Genomic DNA, 21,933 nt, shown 5'->3' with positions numbered 1-21,933 from the left:
CAATGGTCTACTGGATGTTGGGGTCCATTGAACAGTAAGTGGTTGGGCCATTTGGAGACAATATGTCACTTCACAATGGTCTACTGGATGTTGGGGTCCATTGAACAGTAAGTGGTTGTGCTATTATGGACAATATGGCACTTCCCAATGGTCTACTGGATGCTGGTGTCCATTGAACAGTAAGTGGTTGGGCCATTTGGAGATAATATGTCACTTCCCAATCCTCTACTGGATGCTGGGGTCCATTGAACAGTGAGTGTTTGGGCCATTTGGAGACGATATGTCACTTCTCAATGGTCTACTGGATGTTGGGGTCCATTAAACAGTAAGTGTTTGGGCCATTTTGGCCAAAACATGCTGTATAAATATGGGGCCAAAACATGCTGTATTAAAACTGGGCCAAAACATGCTGTATTAATAGTGGTCAATACATACTGTATTAATATGGGGCTAAACCACGCTGGATTAATATGGGGCCAAAACATGCTGTATTAATATGGGCCAAACCATGCTGTATTAATATGGGGCCAAAACATGCTGTATTAATATGGGGCCAAACCATGCTGTATTATTATGGGGCCAAAACATGCTGTATTAATATGGGGCAAAACCATGCTGTATTAATATGGGGCCAAAACATGCTGTATTAATATGGGGCCAAAACATGCTGTATTAATATGGGGCCAAACCATGCTGTATTAATATGGGGCCAAAACATGCTGTATTAATATGGGGCCAAACCATGCTGTATTAATATGGGGCCAAAACATGCTGTATTAATATGGGGCAAAAACATGCTGTATTAATATGGGGCCAAAACATGCTGTATTAATATGGGGCCAAAACATGCTCTATTAATATGGGGTCAAAACTTGCTGTATAAATATGGGCCAAAACATGATGTATAAATATCGGGCAAAACATGCTGTACTAAAATGGGCCAAAACATGTTGTATTAATATGGGGCCAAAACATGCTGTATTTATATGGGGCCAATACATGCTGTATTAATATTGGGCCAAAACATGCTGTATTAATATGGGGCCAATACATGCTGTATTAATATTGGGCCAAAACGTGCTGTACTAATATTGGGCCAAAACATGCTGTATTAATATGGGGTCAATACATGCTGTATAAATATTGGGCCAAAACATGCTGTATTAATATGGGGCCAAAACATGCTGTATTTATATGGGGCAAAACATGCTGTATTAATATGGGACCAAAACATACTGTATTAATACGGGATCAAAACATGCTGTATTAATATGGGGCCAGAACATGCTGTAATAATATGGGGCCAAAACATGCTGTATTAATATGGGGCCAATACATGCTGTATTAATATGGGGCCAAAACATGCTGTATTAATATTGGGCCAAAACATGCTGTATTAATATGGGACCAAAACATGCTGTATTAATATTGGGCCAAAATATGCTGTATTAATATGGGGCCAAAACATGCTGTATTAATATGGGGCCAGAACATGCTGTATTAATATGGGGCCTAAACATGTTGTAATAATAGGGGGCCAAAACATTCTGTATAAATATGGGGCCAAAAATTGCTGTATAAATATGGGGCCATACCATGCTGTATTAATATGGGGCCAAAACATGCTGTATTAAAATGGGGCCAAAATATGCTGTATTAATATGGGCCAATACATGCCGTATTATATGGGCCAACACATGCTGTATTCATATCGGGCAAAAACATGCTGTATAAATATGGGGCCAAAACATGCTTTATTAATATATTGCCAAAACTTGCATTTATCATAGAAAAAAACAACTCTGTATTAATAATGGGCAAAAATATGCAATTTTAATAAGTAGCTAAAAAAAAGCTGGGTTCAGGTGACACCAAAAAATGCTGGGCTCATAAGGGGCAAAATAATTCAACGTTCATATGAGGCCAAAACTTGATTAGCTCATATTGATGTGAAATGGGGGAAAAGATACTAGGGTCATATTGGACCTAAACTTTTAAATGTAATTTTGACCCGAAAAATGCTGGAGTAATTTCGGGCTACATGTGCTTGGGTAATAGTGCTAGAAAAAATGCTGGGGAAATGTAGGTCCAAAATTGTTGGGGTCATATTGGGCCTTTACATGATTGGGTACCTTGGCAGTGTAATGTGGGGCCAAAACATTACTGGGGTTTGTAACATTTTCCTGTGTGCTCCATATCTCCTAATTGATTTGAAGCTAGTCAAGCTACCTTAAGGAAATGGTACCACATAAAGGTCAAAAGGAGCAGTTATGTAGTGAACATTTAAGTCCTGTAAAGATTTTTTACAGAGAATAGGAGGCAAATCTCTGGATTTTGTTTAGAAGATACCTCCATTCAACAAACAATTCCATGAAAGGGAAAAGTTCTGTCCTTGATTAGCCTGTGCGGACTGCAAATGCTAATCTAGGACGACACTTTACGAACATGCATTAAGCCCAGTTTTTGCAAGAACACAGCTCACTTTGTTCAGGAAAGAAGCCCTTCTGCATGCTGGTATCAACCTTGCAGACAATTAAATGTAAGACCTTTCTTAATCAGTTTTCAAGGCTTCATTTGTAACCCTAAGATACTGATGAGCAGCGAACAGCATAAAACCTGAACAAACTGCAAGTTACTCACAGGCTGTTCTGGTTGTATGCTTGTTGCATAGAGCCATTTTAACTTTGCTTCTGAGTGAAGAAGGGTTAATAAAATGTCTTGTATCATTAATTTGTACAGAATAGAAGACCTCCTGCGTGCTGGTATCAACCTTGCAGACAATGTGGTGATAGTCAACAAGGAAAGCTCAAACTCCCAGGAGGAGGAAACTCTGGCAGACTGTAACACCATTGTAGCTGTACAGACTATCTTCAGGTAACAAGGGTGTAAATTCTTCTCCTTTCAGCTCCTCTGGGAGACTGTAACATCATTGTAGCTGTACAGACTATCTTCAGGTAACAAGGGTGTGAATTCTCCTCCTTTCAGCTCCTCTCGTAGACTGTAACACCATTGTAGCTGTACAGACTATCTTCAGGTAACAAGGGTGTGAATTCTCCTCCTTTCAGCTCTGGTAGACTGTAACACTATTGTAGCGGTACAGACTATCTTCTGGTAACAAGGGTGTTAATTCTCCTCCATTCAGCTCCTCTCGTAGACTGTAACACCATTGTAGCTGTACAGACTATCTTCAGGTAACAAGGGTGTAAATTCTCCTCCTTTCAGCTCCTCTCGTAGACTGTAACACCATTGTAGCGGTACAGACTATCTTCAGGTAACAAGGGTGTGAATTTTCCTCCTTTCAGCTCCTCTCGTAGACTGTAACACCATTGTAGCTGTACAGACTATCTTCAGGTAACAAGAGTGTGAATTCTCCTCCTTTCAGCTCCTCTCATAGGCTGTAACACTATTGTAGTGGTACAGACTATCTTCTGGTAACAAGGGGGTGATTTACCCTCCTTTCAGCTCCTCTGGTAGACTGTAACACTATTGTAGCGGTACAGACTATCTTCTGGTAACAAGGGGGTGATTTACCCTCCTTTCAGCTTCTCTCGTAGACTGTAACACTATAATAGCGGTACAGACTATCTTCAGGTAACAAGGGTGTGAATTCTCCTCCTTTCAGCTTCTCTCGTAGACTGTAACACCATTGTAGCAGTACAGACTATCTTCAGGTAACAATGGTGTGAATTCTCCTCCTTTCAGCTCCTCTCGTAGACTGTAACACTATTGTAACGGTACAGACTATCTTCAGGTAACAAGGGGGTGAATTCTCCTCTTTTCAGCTGATTCCTCCATGTCAATGTCAAACTTATTTTTTCAAAAGTTATTGACATTGCTTGATTTATATACAAATGAAGGCTTTAGTTTAAACCTATTTATTTTTTAACTCGATTGCATCTAAACCTGAGGCTTATTAGAAATGCTCTTGAGTCCGTTTCCTGGGACTAGAACCAGTTATTGGTGTCTATTTGGTAGATCTAAAGAAAGCTCCCACAGTGGGGATTGAACCTGTTAACTCCCAGTTGCTAGGCGGACACCATATCCACTATGCCACAGCGGACACCATATCCACTATGCCACAGCGGACACCATATCCACTATGCCACAGCAGACACCATATCCACTATGCCACAGCAGACACCATATCCACTATGCCACAGCGGACACCATATCCACTATGCCACAGCGGACACCATATCCACTATGCCACAGCGGACACCATATCCACCATGCCACAGCAGACATCATATCCACTATGCCACAGCAGACACCATATCCACTATGCCACAGCAGAAACCATATCCACTATGCCACAGCAGACACTATATCCACTATGCCACAGCAGACATCATATCCACTATGCCACAGCGGACACCATATCCACTATGCCACAGCAGACACCATATCAACTATGCCACAGCGGACACCATATCCACTATGCCACAGCGGACACCATATCCACTATGCCACAGCGGACACCATATCCACTATGCCACAGCGGACACCATATCCACTATGCCACAGCAGACACCATATCCACTATGCCACAGCGGACACCATATCCACTATGCCACAGCAGACACCATATCCACTATGCCACAGCAGACACCATATCCACTATGCCACAGCGGACACCATATCCACTATGCCACAGCGGACACCATATCCACTATGCCACAGCGGACACCATATCCACCATGCCACAGCAGACATCATATCCACTATGCCACAGCAGACACCATATCCACTATGCCACAGCAGAAACCATATCCACTATGCCACAGCAGACACTATATCCACTATGCCACAGCAGACATCATATCCACTATGCCACAGCGGACACCATATCCACTATGCCACAGCAGACACCATATCAACTATGCCACAGCGGACACCATATCCACTATGCCACAGCGGACACCATATCCACTATGCCACAGCGGACACCATATCCACTATGCCACAGAGGGCACCATATCCACCATGCCACAGCAGACACCATATCCACTATGCCACAGCAGACACCATATCCACTATGCCACAGCGGACACCATATCCACTATGCCACAGCGGACACCATATCCACTATGCCACAGCGGACACCATATCCACTATGCCACAGCAGACACCATATCCACTATGCCACAGCGGACACCATATCCACTATGCCACAGCGGACACCATATCCACTATGCCACAGCGGACACCATATCCACTATGCCACAGCGGACACCATTTCCACTATGCCACAGCGGACACCATATCCACTATGCCACAGCAGACACCATATCCACTTTACCACAGCGGACACCATATCCACTATGCCACAGCGGACACCATATCCACTATGCCACAGCGGACACCATTTCCACTATGCCACAGCGGACACCATATCCACTATGCCACAGCAGACACCATATCCACTATGCCACAGCGGACACCATATCCACTATGCCACAGCAGCCTTTTACTGACTATTTAATGAAACCATGTAAGGGATGCTGTGCATTTTCCTCCCTTGAGGTGGTTTTTAAATCACACCCCTGGGTGCTGGTGGCCTTTGTGTTATTTACACAAAAACCTAACATTGTAGAAACAAATATAAAGATGCCATGTTATGCTCTTAAAGGCTTAAGATGTGACAGAGATTATGGGTAACTTAACTTTTTGGACCTCAGATTTTTTTCTTACGAAAAGAATGGCACGAAGGTAACTGGTGCTTATTCAATAAATAGAACAAGCAGTTCACAATAATTGACCAGAGAGTACACAATTATGTATCTCCAAACATGCATTATAATACTGAAGATTTATTTATATTAGTTGAGATGGAGTTTTGTGGATTGACAAAATCTGGCAGTTTGTTTTATCTTAACCCTATCCCACTTAGATGCAAAGTGAAAATGGCTATGTACATACAGCATAAAACCAGAACAGCCTGCGAGTAACTCACAGACTGTTCAGGCTTTATGCTGTTTGCTGCTAGTCAGTATATAAGGTTTGGAGATAAAGCCTTAAAAGCTTTAATTTAGTAAGAAAGGTTTTTAATTAAATATAACTTCATTATAAACTGGCAGTTCAAATGTTCATTGCAAATGATTTCATGGTAAAGGGGACCCACACAAACCCACAAACATTTAATTTAATGTCTGACTAATCATATTGAGCCTTACTTTTGGAAAACAGGGCTTAATGCTTGTGCTAACAGTGTTGTCCCAGATTAGCCTGTGTAATCTTTTTTGCTAATCAGGGATGACACCGCTTTTCTGGTATTTTTTTTTTAAAGGAAGTCTTTGTAGCAAAAATCCAGTTTAGGCGGAAAGTCCTAGAGTAGTCTGTGCAGACAACGCTTACACACATGCAGTAAACCCCCTAACATTTCAGACCGTCTGACGATAGATATTGATTTTAAAGTAATGTAATCACATGTTACATTTCAGGCTATTTCCCAGTGCGAACATCATTACTGAGCTGACCCAATCCTCCAATATGAGATTCATGCAGTTTCGGGCCAACGACCTCTACTCGTATGAGCTCTCCAAACGGGAAAAGGTACCTTAAACCTTTACAACTAAAATACGTATTTTGACGCAGTTGAAGTTTCTCAGAATTTTACATTTAATTACAGACCTTTTTTTATTAGATTCACATTTTAAAGGCATAATTTCCAACTCTTTGATACTGATGAACAGCAAACAGCATAAAATCTGAACAGACTGCGAGTTACTCTGTTCTTGTTTTATGATGCTTGCACATAGCCATTTTCACTTTGCCTATTAGTGGGAAAGAGTTAATAATTCTCATCCAGTATGCAATTATATATCAATAACCGAGACCCTACCAGAATCGAAGACTGTAAGCTGTTCAGGATTTATGCTGTTTGGTGCTCATCATTATCTAATGGTTGAAATGAAGGCTTTACAACTTGGATAAGAAAGTTAGAAAGTTCTTAAATTAAATGTGATTTTCTAAGTGACTTAAAAGCATCAAAGTGCATATCTGAGTAGTAAAGGGCTCAAAGTACATATCAGAGTGGTAAAGGGCATCAAAGTACATATCTGAGTGGTAAAGGGCTCAAAGTGCATATCTGAGTGGTAAAGGGCATCAGGGTGCATATCTGAGTGGTAAAGGGCTCAAAGTACATATCTGAGTGGTAAAGGGCTCAAAGTGCATATCTGAGTGGTAAATGGCATCAAAGTGCATATCTGAGTGGTAAAGGGCTCAAAGTGCATATCTGAGTGGTAAAGGGCATCAAAGTACATATCTGAGTGGTAAAGGGCATCAAAGTGCATATCTGAGTGGTAAAGGGCTCAAATGTACATATCTGAGTGGTAAAGGGCATCAAAGTACATATCTGAGTGGTAAAGGGCATCAAAGTACATATCTGAGTGGTAAAGGGCTCAAAGTACATATCTGAGCGGTAAAGGGCTCAAAGTACATATCTGAGTGGTAAATGGCATCAAAGTGCATATCTGAGTGGTAAAGGGCATCAAAGTACATATCTGAGTGGTAAAGGGCATCAAAGTACATATCTGAGTGGTAAAGCGCATCAAAGTGCATATCTGAGTGGTGAAGGGCTCAAAGTACATATCTGAGTGGTAAAGGGCATCAAAGTACATATCTGAGTGGTGAAGGGCTCAAAGTACATATCTGAGTGGTAAAGGGCATCAAAGTACATATCTGAGTGGTGAAGGGCATCAAAGTACATATCTGAGTGGTAAAGGGCTCAAAGTACATATCTGAGTGGTAAAGGGCTCAAAGTGCATATCTGAGTGGTAAATGGCATCAAAGTACATATCTGAGTGGTAAAGGGCATCAAAGTACATATCTGAGTGGTGAAGGGCTCAAAGTACATATCTGAGTGGTAAAGGGCATCAAAGTACATATCTGAGTGGTGAAGGGCATCAAAGTACATATCTGAGTGGTAAAGGGCTCAAAGTGCATATCTGAGTGGTAAAGGGCTCAAAGTACATATCTGAGTGGTAAAGGGCATCAAAGTACATATCTGAGTGGTAAAGGGCATCAAAGTACATATCTGAGTGGTGAAGGGCATCAAAGTACAAAGCTCAAATGTTTTCACAGAGGAATGCTGAAATCTTTCTCCACAGAAGAAAAAGAGCAGACCTTAACTTGAATCTATTAAGAAAAGTCTTGAATTTAATTTTCTAAGGACTACACACGTGTCAAAACGCATATCTGAGTGTTAACAAGTGAGATTAAATGTTTCTCCCTAGAAAGCAAAATAATAACCTGAATCCTATCCATCAGTTATTCCTTAAATAATGTTCCACAGAAAGAAAAAGAGAGGGGTTCCCACATCTCCTACATGTTCCGACTGCCGTTTGCTGCTGGGAACGTGTTCAGTGCGAGCATGTTAGACACACTTCTCTACCAGGCCTTCGTCAAAGACTATGTGATCACATTTGTGAGACTTTTGCTGGGAATAGACCAGGCTGTTGGCTCCGGGCATCTCTCCTGTGTAAGTCTTTGGTTGTTTTGGGTGAGTTTTTGCCTTTGTAGCTCACCTGATCATAACATGCTCATGATGAGCTTTTGTGATCGCCATTTGTCTGTTTTTTTAAGTCAAATACTACCTTATCACATTTCTGCTGGGAATAGACCAGGCAGTTTGCTCTGGGCATCTTTCCTGTGTAAGTCTTTGGATGGTTTTTGGTTGGATATTTCACCAATTTTTAATGTTTGTTCTGTCTTTCCCAGGGTTTTTTGTTTCTCCACCATTTTTGGAATAGGGCCTTTGGAATTAGAGATATTGTGTGGCTTTGATTAAAATTGGGAAATTTGGTGGGTTTTTTTGCTGAAAAATACTTTAAAGTGGAGGCTAAAACTGTTTGGCCATGATTTGTGTTAAGGTCAACTTATAGATAAGCATGACTAGGGAGATGAAGTGAATGTTGTGATGGTTTGTTTATAATTGGCGGAGGAAGCCTTTAATTGGGAATTTTCTGCAGTCATTTAGGGAAAACACACCATAATTTTTCAGATTTTACCTAAAAACACATACTTATTTATCATTGTGGTCAGTATAGCAAATCCCACTTTCCCTCAGCAGGCTTAGCATAAGCATCTTTTCTTTGTAAGTGTTTTGTTGGATTTTGCTGGTCATTTTAAATAGAATTTCAGTCATATGATAGGGTAAAGCTATCTAAGGCGATTTCATGTACTAAGTGCCCATTTGTGTGCCAGTACCTTACAACTGCCCGAACTTGATTCAGAGATTGGGGGATAATGACTGTGAAAAGATTACTGTTAACAAATCCCATCACATCATGACAAGCTATATGCCTAAGATTATCGGCCCAACTGATCTGTTCAAAATTTTAGATGAAGATTACTAATGATGACTTGTGGATACGAACGTACGGTCGTCTGTACCAGAAGTTGTGCTCCACCACCTGCGAGATACCCATTGGTATATACCGGACACAGGCGAAAACCTGCCGATCACCTCCGGTGAATCACTCGGTAAATATTGTTGAACCTCATTTCTTATTGGTCCAAAAATTTTCAAAAATTGAAAAATACTCATTCATGTGAATAGGAAAGAAGACTTGTTTTTGGATTAAGTCAATAATATAATTTGATTTTATTGTATACGTTGGAAAAAAATGTTATTTCATTTGTTGGTTCAAACATACATAGCATTAGATTGATCAAAACAATAATGAAAAGTTAAGACAACTTGTAACTTTATTCAATGACTAGAACAGTGAACTTAAAATATGAAATCCAATCAGATAAATATTGTGTTTTACTGGTTTAATTGCTGGAAAAACTTATAATTTAATATGATAAATTATGGAAAATTGGTTACAGGTGCTTTATAAAATGGTGTTTTAGGCGACCATTTACACACCCACTTGGTATAAGTAAAACTTTCAACTTTTAGTCAGATTTTCACAGCATGTGATGGATAGTATTCAAAAAATTACTTTTAACGTAATTTTTATACATAATTATGTACCGGATAATAGACAAAGACAATAACCAAAACCAAATATTTTGTATGTTAACTGCAATTATGATTTTATTTCAACAAGTATGAGATTGTAGTAAAATCTGTAAAGATTTGATCACATGACTGAATTAATCTAGTAAATCATGATGAATAATTCAGGAATTTACCTGACAGAACTTAAATATGATTGTTGTTTTTAGACTAGAAGTATGTGTATTTTGTCAGTAAAGTGGGTTCAATTAACCCTTTCCCACTCAGAAGCAAAGTAAAAATGGCTATTTGTAAACAGCATAAAACCAGAACTAAGTAACTAACATTCTGTTCAGGTTTTATGTTTGCTGCTTATCAGTATCTAAGGGTTGGAAATGAAGCCTTTAAATCTCGAATACAGTAAAAAAAAAAGTCTTTAATACAAATTAACTTTTCAAGGGACTACAAATGCGTCAAAATACATATCTAAGTGGTAAAGGGTTAAATGTAAGCTTTTGTCTGTACATATTTATTAAAATTTTGCTGAAACTATCATTTAAACATATAACTATTTTGTAGACTATAGATAACACCAATTCAATTATGTTTATTTTTTGCTTTTAGATGCTTAAACGTTTTGGTAGGTTGGTTTTGCATATAATTATGTACATTGTATATGGAAATGTTGAATTATGTTGATGGTATATGCATTATATCTAGAAAAATAGTAGCATTAGTTACTTGGATATCTTGCTTTTTTTCTGTAGCATGGACCTAGGATCGAAACTCACCAAGCCCAAGGATAATATAATATATGTGGACTGATAATGTGGAAGAACTTTTAAAATCTTGTACAATACAAACATAAAGCAAAATAGATGTCATATTGAACATGTTATATCATATAGGGATCCCCTTCTAAGATTGATCATGCCCCTGGGGTAAAAAATGGCTCTGCCTGGTGTTATGATGGTGAAAAGTTGTATACAATCTAGTGAGTTTTGAAGCATACTATTAAAATTTAAAAAAAACTTCTCTGAAAACAAAATGCACAAAGCTTTGAAATTTGGTATGTGACATCAGATTGTTGTCCTCTTCAAAGATTGTTCAAATAATGCCCCTTGGTTTGAAACTGGCCATGCTTTATTACACAGGTGAGCAATCTAGAGCCATTTTTGCCCTCATGTCACATTTTAATGAAAATGTTTGTGAGAAAATAAAAATTCTTAAAAGCCAGCCATTTTGCCTTATGAACTACATTTATTTGCAAACAAAATCAGATGGTGTTACATATTTCTTATGTTTCTAGGCCCTTGAGTATCTGATTCATCGAAATGGAGCCAAAGTAAAAGCATTAAGTTTTTTGCTTTGTTAGCTACAGTTGCTACAGATGCTTGCTTGCATGGGCTGTTGGGATGTATTTGAAAACAGCTTTTTTTTAAATGAACAAGTAAAATGTTTCATGCTTCGTACTGAAATAAAGAAAAATATCTGTGAGATACAATCCTTTGTTATATCACGAACGGCGCAGAAATAAATTGTGTAATAGCATAACATTAAATAAGAGTGTTGTTATTATTTTTTTAGTATGATAACTTTTCAAATCTTCACTGTGACCATTGGCATATTGAATACAAACAAGAAAAGTTCCCCAGTTGAAAAAGCAAACAAAATACTGAAATTTACCTGACTTGTAAATAAGGCTCTATGAAGTTTCTTTTATGAAGTCTTTTTGTTGCTGTATTACAGCTACAGGAACATTACTTTGTTTATAAGCGTTAAATATAAACCTGACTCATAAGATGAGTAATTGTTGAGAAAATTACATGAAAAGTCTGAACCCTTACTATAACAATGGCTATTAAAACTGTGTATAGATGGTAAATAGATAAAATATATACATCAATGAATTATGCAAATATTAAAACGGATACCTTTTTTTGCTTCTGCATAGTTTTTTCCAGAACATTAAAATTAAGCGAGCATCTGTGGTTATTTATAGAATGTCACTGGAGTCAGTGTCGTAACAGGCTCACTGCATTACGGCACAACATGTCTTTCTAATGTATACAAATTATGACACTGCTTAACGACACAACATATCTGTCTAATGTATACAAATTATGACACTGAATATTGAACAAAATGTGTGTCTAATGAATACAAATTCTTACACTGCATAACAGCACAACATGTCTGTCTAATTTATACAAAGGTTGACTCTGCACAATGGCACAACAAGTCTGTCTAATGTATATCAATTATGACACTTCATAACGGCACATGTCTGTCTAATGTATACCAATTTGTACACTGCATAATAGCACAACATGTCTGTCTCATGTATACACATTTTGATACTGCATAACAGCACAAAATGTCTGTGTAATGGATACCCATTTGTACACTGCATAACGGCACAAAATGTCTGTCTAATGTATACAAATAAAAATACAATTAGTTGTGGTCATGTTATTAATGTTTTTGAAAAAAAATTATGTTAAAGCTTTTCGTAGCACAACATTGTTACACTTATATACAGCTTTCAATTAGGCTGAGAAATATGCATTATCAATGACAGTTATGAATAATCCATTTGGAACTTTTTTTATCCCCCGCCATAGGCGGAGGGATATTGTCTTGGCATTGTCCGTCTGTCCGTCCGTCTGTCCGTCCGTCTTACGTCTGTCCGGAGCCATATCTTTGGCGGATTTCATTGAAACTTGGTATGAGTATATATATGGATAAGAGGATGATGTATGCCAAATGGCATTGTACACCATCTGTTAATAACAGAGTTATGGCCCTTTGTATCTTGAAAAAATGCTTTTTTTTGTGTGTTCGGAGCCATATCTTGAAAGTGCTCTAGCCGATTTCATTGAAACTTGGTATGAGTATATATATGGATAAGAGGATGATGCACGCCAAATGGCATTGTACACCATCTGTTAATAACCGAGTTATGGCCCTTTGTATCTTGAAAAAATGCTTTTTTTGAGTGTCAAATATAACATTTTTGTGTCCAAAAGTATATTGGCGGGGGATATCAATTAAACGAATTTGCTTGTTTTACATATTTTGTCAGTAAGAGGTGTTTCAACTTTTATCCATTACAGTTTAACATCTGTAAAGTCTTATTTGCATTTCATTTAATTTATAACTATATTATGAATATTTTGTTTAATATTATCTATCTGCATGCTTTCCCTGCAGATTCACATTGTTAATATTAACTCACCTGATGAATCATTTATGAAACAAAAGAGGATTGTTGCAGAAGTTTGGGAACTCTTATCTCGTTGTTTATGATTGTAACTAAAGCAAAAACAATATTGTAACATTGTTAGTGGATGTTTATTTCCTTCGCTTGATAAGGAAGGAGGCATATAATTATTGTAATTTCCATCTGTTCGTCTGTCTGTTAGTCTGTCCGTCTGTCTTTGCTTCCTTCCCTGATAGACAGGTTAAGTAGAGTTTTACCACGTGTTTTAGCCTCTTTGATACTTGCTTATGACCATTCCTTAGCTGCCAGTGACACCAAACCTCCATTTAAATGAAACAAAATAATTTTAGAAAGATTGTAAGAGAGTCCTAAGCTTATGAATCCACTCTTGAGTCCATTTCCTGAGAAGAACCAGTCTTTTGGTGTGGATGGAGGACATCTTCAAGAGAACACTCAGAGTAATGGGACCAAACCCAGAACCTATTGATCACAACGCAAACACAATCTGAATTCATTGATAAATTATATAAGTTAAGCTAGATTCATGAAATTAAAAAAGGGAATAGAGCGCCACATGGGGAAGTTGCAAATTATTTCAGAATTTTTGTTAGGCAAAAATTGTGGTTGCTTTAATGGTTTCAGAAGTTTGTGTATAATTGAGGGAAAAGCAAGATCCTAAAATATTACTCAAGAAGTTATTTTTAGCTATGTGCATGGAACTCAGTAAGGAGATAGAGGAGAATATGGGGAATATGCAAATTATTTCAGTTTCTGTTGTCTGACAAAAATTGTGGTTGCTATGGTTACAGAAATAATTGATGTCTAAAGCCTGCATCCTGTGACAACTCCAGAAGTACTTAAGCTAGGTAGATGAAACTTGGTATGTGGATAAAGTGCTATACAGGTTATTTGACCGTTATCCTTTTGTTTCCTCTGACAAAAAAGTGGTTGCTTTAACCCTTACAGTGCTGGAACCGAATTTTAAAGGCCTTTGCAAACAGTTTGGATCCAGATGAGACGCCACAGAACTTGGTGTTTCATCTGGATCCAAACTGTTTGCTATTCTGATTGTATTCTTTGAAAAAATCGAAGAAAATGCTAATTTTAGAAATTCAGCAGACGACTTTTTAGCAGATCACAAATTTCCCAACATGCAAAGGGTTAATTATAGAAATATGTGGCAACTTATATTTAAATCTTGAAAAAGCTCAACAAGTACTAAAATTTACTTTAACAACACAAATCGGATAGTGGACTGCTGTTTTGTATGTGAGAAAAGGGATTGGTTTGATTGTCTGTTAAAAACATTGTTATGAAAGTTACATAAAACGTTCAGCAACTTCTGTGACCACCCTCATGATTTTTTTCTTTAATATCATAGTCATGGAATTGATACCATTACTTAGGTATTATTATAAAGCACTATACAAGTACATAATGATAGTATAAGCATAAATTAACTAATAAATTGATATTAGTATACAATTTTCCACATTTAAAGTGTACATACTCCATTTTAGATCATTACAATGGCAATTTCAGAAGTAATGTTATTTTGTCGTTTAGTCTGCTTGCTCAGTTGCTGTTAAAAGACGAATATTGTTTTTTGCCATGTTTTGATTGGTCGATCAATTTTAGTAAAAGCGATTTTGTGATTTGTGTTGATTGGTGAACATGTTTCTGCCTGAAAAGACTAACTCATGAATAGCTGTTTATTTTCAGTATGCATGTCTTTAGAGTTGCAAATTCCTTTTATTGTGAGTTCTAAATTTATATTACTAAAAATTATATATGTATATGCCTGTATGTCATTGACCACTGTTGACTAAATTGTGTGTTATATGTATGTGCACTCATGGGCTTCAAGCCTAATGTATTCTGAAATAAAACCATATTTAAAACCATGATTGGGCGAGATTTTGGAAAAACCCACAGATATAAAGGTCAAAGGCACAGTATTATGGTATTGGCCCTTCCCTATTGAAGGTTATTTGCTGTGAAATTTCAGACAGATACAATAAATTGTTGTCATGTTAATAGTATGGCCAGTGGCAAAATCTGATTGAAGGTTCCTTACTTTCATATCTTGATCAATAATGTTGTTTTACCTTTCTTGTATATTATCTGGCAAACATTGACAGTTGATTGTGGAACTATTGTTTATTTTACTATTGGTTCAAAATGCAATGATTTATAATTTACTTCAAATTCTTGGTAAATAATAAGACTTTCACATTTCAATACAATTTACTTCAAATCTTTGCAAATAGTAGCACTTGGGTTCAGAATCCAGTCAAGTTTACCTCAATAACCTGGTAAATATAAGTACTTGGTTTCAAAATCCAATCAAATTTACTTAAAATCCCTAATAAATATTTGCACTGTTCAATCCAATCAAATTTACCTCAAAAACTTGGTAAATAATTTCACTTGGGTTCAAAATCCAATCACATTTACTACAAATCCTTTGTAAATAACAGTGTTGCAGAATAACTTAAAATCCTTGAATGAGACGACTAAATATTAACTGATTTTGTAACTGGTCAAGCAATTCTGATAAGTGTAAATATATTATTATATAAAGTTGGAATAAGACATAAATCTGGGAATAAAATCAGTTGTTTTTTAGCTCACCTGAGCACAATGTGCCTTTTGTCCGTCGTCCGTCGTCCATCATGCGCCGTCAACATTTGCCTTGTGAACACTCTAGAAGCCTCATTTATTGTCTGCATGATCTTCGAAATTGGTCAGAACATTTGTCCCATTGATATCTCGACTGAGTTCGAAACTAGGTCATGCTGGGTCAAAAACTAGGTCAAAAAAAAAGAAAAACCTTGTGAACACTGTAAAAGTCACGTTTGATGCCCAATCTTCATGTAACTTTTTCAAAATGTTTGTCTAAATGATATGTTGGTTGAGTTCAAAAATGGTTCCGGTCCGTTGAAAAACATGGCCGCCAGGGGGCGGGGCAGTATTCCTTATATGGCTATAGAGAAACCTTGTGAACACTCTAGAAGTCACAATTTTTGCCCAATCATCATGAAACTTGGTCAAAACATTTCATTGATATCTCGGACGAGTTCGAAAATGGTCCAGATTGGTGAAAAAACATGGCTGCCAGGGGGCGGGGCAGTTATCCTTATATGGCTATAGTAAAGCCTTGTTAACACTCTAGAGGCCACATTTATTGTCAAATCTTCATGAAATTTTGTCGAGAGATTGGTCTCAATGATATCTTGGATGTGTTCGAAAATGGTTACGTTTGCTTGTAAAACATGGCTGCCAAGGGGCGGGGCATTTGTCCTTATATGGATCATATACATGTTTGGCTATAGTAAAACCTTGTGAATACTCTAGAGGCCACATTTATTTTCCAATCTTCATGAAATTTGGTCCGAAGATTGGTCTCAATGATATCTTGGATGAGATCGAAAATGGTTACGTTTAGAGGCCACATTTATTGGCCAATCTTCATGAAACTTGGTCAGAAGATTCACCCCAATAATATCTTGGACGAGTTCAAAAATGATGCTGGTTGGTTGAAAAACATGGCTGCCAGGAGGCGTGGCACTTTTCCTTATATGGCTATAGTAAAAACCTTGTTAACACTCTAGAGGCCACATGTATTTTCCCATCTTCATGAAACTTGGTCAGTAAATTTGTCCTAATAATATCTTGAATGAGTTCGAAAATGGTTTCGGTTGCTTAAAAAATATGGCCACCAGGGGGCGGGGCATTTTTCCTAATATGGCTATACATCATGCTTTAGTAAAACCTTAATTGTTAACACACTATAGAGTCCACATTTATTTTCCGATCATCATGAAACTCGGTCAGATGACTTGTCCAATGATATCTTGGATGAGTTCGAAAATGGTTCCGGTTGGTGGAAAAACATGGCCGCCAAGGGGGCATGGCATTTTTCCTTATATAGCTACATTGTATAGTTAAACCTTGTTAACACTCTAGAAGCCATATTCATTGTATGATCATTATGAAACTTTGTCAGAAGATTTGTCCCAATTAAATTTTGGACAAGTTCGAAAGTGGTTCCAGTTGCTTGAAAAAACATGGCCACCAGTGGGCGGGACATTTTTCCTTATATGGACTTATGAATCCTCATGAAACTTTGTCAGTATATTTGTTTAAATGATATCTTGGATGTGTATGAAAATGGTTCTGGTCTGTTGAAAAACGTGGCTTCCAGGGTGTTCACTAGTCATGAAAGTTGGTAAGAACATATTGTTCTTATGATATCTTGGGCTGCACAGAACAGGTCAGTTCCTTTGAATCTCAGGTGAGCGACTTTGGGCCTTTCAGGCCCTCTTGTTTACAATTCATTACAAGCAGTTTTACTTGTTGAATTGATAAATGTTGACAAATTATAAGTAAAATACGCACTTGCATATTTTAATGCATCATATAAATCGATTTCAAAACTGGATCTTGAATTGGATTTACAAAAACTCCTAAAATAATAAATACCATCACTGTTAATGAAAAGGTCATGGAAAAGTGTTTATTATAATAAAACTAAAGACAGAATTTTACAATAATTCATCCAGAACATGATTTTTTTGGTTGACAAAATTACCAAAATTATATTTATTTTGAGTTTGATGTCTTATTCCAAAGTCCAATTAGTAGAGTGGGTGTACTTGTATTGTCCTGTATGTCACATAACAACACAGATGTATATTGCTTATCACACGATGACTGTTGTTTTGTTTCTGCTATATTTAGAGCTCCTCACTCATATCGAGAGATCAATCTGCGCTAAATTTAGCATTTAGAAATTCAGTTGTAAGTATCCCTTTTCGTTTCCTTATTGTGCGTGTGTCACTTTTTTTTTACTACCCATTTCAACTTCAATTTAACGCTTTATATGTAATTCTTTTGAGTTATTATAATTCAGACTAGATTTCTGAATTGCTCTTATAATTCTGCGATTAAATTAATGTTCACAATATTTTGTCTGACTTGACTGTCTTTTTTTTCAGTATTTATCTTTCTGAACAAAAAAGTTGAAAATACCCAAGAAAAAAAGGACATTTGTTTTTCAAACATCCCAGATGCTTTGTTATTATTGAGTAAATTTGTCAGTGTTAAGGCCATTTGCATGGTTGAGATTTTGGTAAATGAATCATTATCATGTTCCTGTGGTTATCTTGTTCCAATATTAATTTTCAAAAATTGTACTTATATATCTTTTCCAAAATAAACTTACATACATATAATAAAGAAGATGGTTGAAAAAATATTTGTATTGAACAATGCCAACCATTTTATGTCATCAAGTTAAAGGTAGTCCTTTAACCTAAAGGTTTATATGTATATTCTACTGGGCAAACTTCCTTGAATTCCTTAGACTTGTTCTTTCATCTGTAGCACTTCGTTCAATGTTGTCCCTCAATGTGCTAACTATCATTTGGTTAAAGTTTCTTCATAATTTTATTCCATGCAAATGAATGGTAGTGTTGAATTCTGAAGTTTATTAAGTTAATAATAATTTAAAGATAATTTTTATAATGTTTTCCTAGTAGTTCTATTGCATTTATGATATGCTATATTATATAAAGTTACTTTAAATTACCAATTTTGCAAAACAGTCAATTTACATTTCTAATACTGATATTCTTAAGCCTAAGATCATTTAAAGCGGGTATATACGATTTTTATATGTGCTGAATTGTAAAATATTGATACAAATATGTTATAATAACACACACTATGCAAGAAAAATGATACATTTAAGACGAATTTCATAAAATACAGCAAATACTAATTAGCGCCCCGAGCCGATTGTGACGAAGATAATTCGTAATTATTTTCCTACAATAACCGATGCATTCGTCTTTTTTGTAAGTGTTCATGTGTCGTATGAATCGATATCGCTGCAGAAATTTCAAATGAACCGTTAAACTAAATTTAGATTCACATCGTACATGCATGATATACATGCTGGCGAATTCGGCTGTACAGCCTTTTTCGATTTCAGAATTAAATATCTGGCTTATTTAGCATTTTTCGACACATGTTCTTCTTAACTTTTATTTTAGTTTATATTGAAATATATGTATAATAAGTTTTTTACACATTTTATATTTATTACTAAATATTTGACAAGATCGTATATACCCGCTTTAAAGGGACTTGTTCACAAATTTAGGCATTTTTAAAGTGTGTCAGTATACTATGCCTTAAATTTCCAGGTTTTAAACACCAAACAGTATAGCTCCACTTAAAAAATGTTTTACCCAGCGTGGCTTTAGAATCAGTATTCTTTAGACTAAAAGTCTATAGCATAATTTTGTTATTCTGTGAACAAGCCCCTTTAATTTATCAATATGCAAATTGTTGTGAATGATGTTTTCATGCTTAGGCTAGTGACATGAACTGTTGCTTTCAGAAAGGCAGTCGCTATAGAAACCGTGCTGGGGTATATATTCAAACTCTTTTTAAAATATCACATTTACCATTGTGTAATCACTCACCAGTATTTCAATAAAGGACAAGCACGTTTTTATTTGCTGTGTTGTTTTTAGCTTACCAGTACACAGTGTGCTCATGTTGATCTTTTGTTATCACCTTTTGTCTGCCTTGCGTCTTCAACATTTAACTCTTTCAGTGCGGGAACCAAATTTTGAAGGCCTTTGCAAACAGTTTGGATCCAGATGAGACGCCACAGAACGTGGCGTCTCATCTGGATCCAAACTGTTTGCTATTCTGATAGTATTCTTTGAAAAAAAATCGAAGAAAATGCTAATTTTAGAAATTCAGCAGACAACATTTTAGCAGACGACAAATTTCCCAGCATGCAAAGGGTTAAACATTTTACCTTGTTAACACATTTGAGGACACGTTTATTGCTCAATCTTCATTAGACTTTATCAGAACATTTAACCTAGTGCTATCTCTGTGGGGTTTGAAACTTGATCACATATAGGGTACAATACAAGGTCACAAGGTCATCTTTTCATTTGTGAACACTATAGAATTCGCATTTAATGTCGAATCATCATGAAGCTTGCCCATAACATTTATCCCAATGATATTTGAAAAGTTTGAAAATGGTTCTTGTCCAGTGAAAAGCATGGCCACCAGTGGGCGGGCAGGTTTCCTTATATGGCTATAGTAAAAGCTTGTGAACATTCTATAGGTCAGATATATGCTTATGAAATTGCTGAGAACACTTGTCATAATGATATCTTGACCTAGTTCATATCTGGGTCACATGGTGTCAAAAAGTAGGCCACTAGGTCTAATGAAAGAAAAAGCTTGTAAAAACTCGAGAAGCAATATTATTGCCTAATCTTCATAAAAACTTGGACTGAACACTAAGTCTTATGATTTCTCCTTGTACTAATGAGATATAACTGCAGTCTGTTGAACAACATGGCGGCTGTAGTAAAACCATTTGAGCACTATAGAAATCATATTTGTTACCCACTCATAATGAAACTTGCTAAGATTTTTTTTTAAATGTGTTTTGTAATGATATCTGGGCTGAGTTTAAACATGATTTTGATTTTTTTTCAAAGACAGTTTCCAGGTGTTAGGTTATTGTGAAACATAGTGAACACTACCCGCTCAGAACAATAAAATTTCTTAGGGTCTCAGCTAGGTGAGCGCCTTAGGCCTTTTTCCTATTTTTTTCTGTGTTGGTCTTTTCTTCAGATTTCTTGATTTCAATTTCTTTCTTTATTTTATCTTAGTTTTACTTGATTGTCAGAATTTGCAGAGAATGTTTATACGTTATTGAGGGTTAATAGTTATTTGTCATTCATATTGTGTAATGATGTGTGAATATTATATATAAATATATTAACATTATTTTTGCACAAAAGTAAAAATTTTGAGTACAAGTTACTAGTCAATGTTATTTGTTTTGCATTTTAATTAAAAGAGCAATATATTTTTCTTAGATTTGTTCATTATTACAATTTATTAACCAAGAAACTTTAAATTATTATTACAAGTTATGTTCAATTTTGCTTAATGAGTTCCATATTTTGCTTTCATGATTGTGCATTTGGCTGCCTAGTGCTGTTAGTTTTTCAGATTTCATTTTGAGCATGGTTAGGTAATTAATTACTAGCATTGTATAACTTTGTTGTCGACAGGTCATGTCTGCTGTAAGTTAACTGTTGTCATGTAGAATGAATATTACATGCCTAGAGTATTGTCTTAGAAGTTTAATTTTCCCTTATACTTTTTACTACCCTCCTTACCTAATTATACCGTTTCAAGATGTTCGTATGTAATATGTTTGTTATGCACCGCACAACATAATAGAGGTGTATAATGAATTCACCATTCAATTCCTTTTGTGTCAGCTTTTGGAGTTTATGGGGTTATTTTTCAATTTAACATAAAACAAAATCTCATTAATTCTTGTTGTTTTTATGAATTTTTTATACCTACTGGTATGGTCAATACTAATTGTGTATATATAAAAACATGTACCGTAAATGTCCTTATTGATGCTCATGCCCTAATAGACGCGCAGGCTGTCTTATCTGGGGTTCATCGGAATTTATCGGAACCATAAGATAAGATTTATGTAGCCGGTAATCCATGAAAAAGTGGCACATAACAACTGAAAACATCCTTGTAGTGGCTATTTTATTTGAAACACGGTGACACCGTAAATGGGTGAATATTTGATAAGGTTCCATTCTTAATAAAAAAATATTCAAAAACACAATTAGTAAAGCAGTGTCGACAGACCGTTTATCAGTTACGTATATGTCAGACGGACGTC

General features: G+C 36.3%; 2 protein-coding genes across 3 annotated transcripts in view; one reads left to right on the top strand and one right to left on the bottom strand.

Annotated features, from left to right (window-relative positions):
* Window positions 1-21,933, bottom strand: part of LOC127838647 (uncharacterized) — a 337,890-nt gene that overhangs the window by 184,076 nt on the left and 131,881 nt on the right. The window lies entirely within an intron of this gene.
* Window positions 1-21,933, top strand: part of LOC127838204 (potassium channel subfamily T member 1-like) — a 128,289-nt gene that overhangs the window by 88,229 nt on the left and 18,127 nt on the right. The window contains exons 21-27 of the mRNA XM_052365795.1: window positions 2,740-2,874; window positions 6,441-6,552; window positions 8,294-8,479; window positions 9,343-9,483; window positions 11,256-11,291; window positions 17,913-17,972; window positions 19,579-19,608. Of these exons, the coding sequence (XP_052221755.1) occupies window positions 2,740-2,874; window positions 6,441-6,552; window positions 8,294-8,479; window positions 9,343-9,483; window positions 11,256-11,291; window positions 17,913-17,972; window positions 19,579-19,608 (700 nt within the window). The remainder of the gene's footprint in view (window positions 1-2,739; window positions 2,875-6,440; window positions 6,553-8,293; window positions 8,480-9,342; window positions 9,484-11,255; window positions 11,292-17,912; window positions 17,973-19,578; window positions 19,609-21,933) is intronic.

This window comes from Dreissena polymorpha, chromosome 7 (assembly GCF_020536995.1).
Source record: "Dreissena polymorpha isolate Duluth1 chromosome 7, UMN_Dpol_1.0, whole genome shotgun sequence".
Classification (NCBI taxonomy): domain Eukaryota; kingdom Metazoa; phylum Mollusca; class Bivalvia; order Myida; family Dreissenidae; genus Dreissena; species Dreissena polymorpha.
The sequence above is the reverse complement of the archived record's forward strand: the minus strand, read 5'-3'. Positions and strand labels throughout refer to the sequence as shown.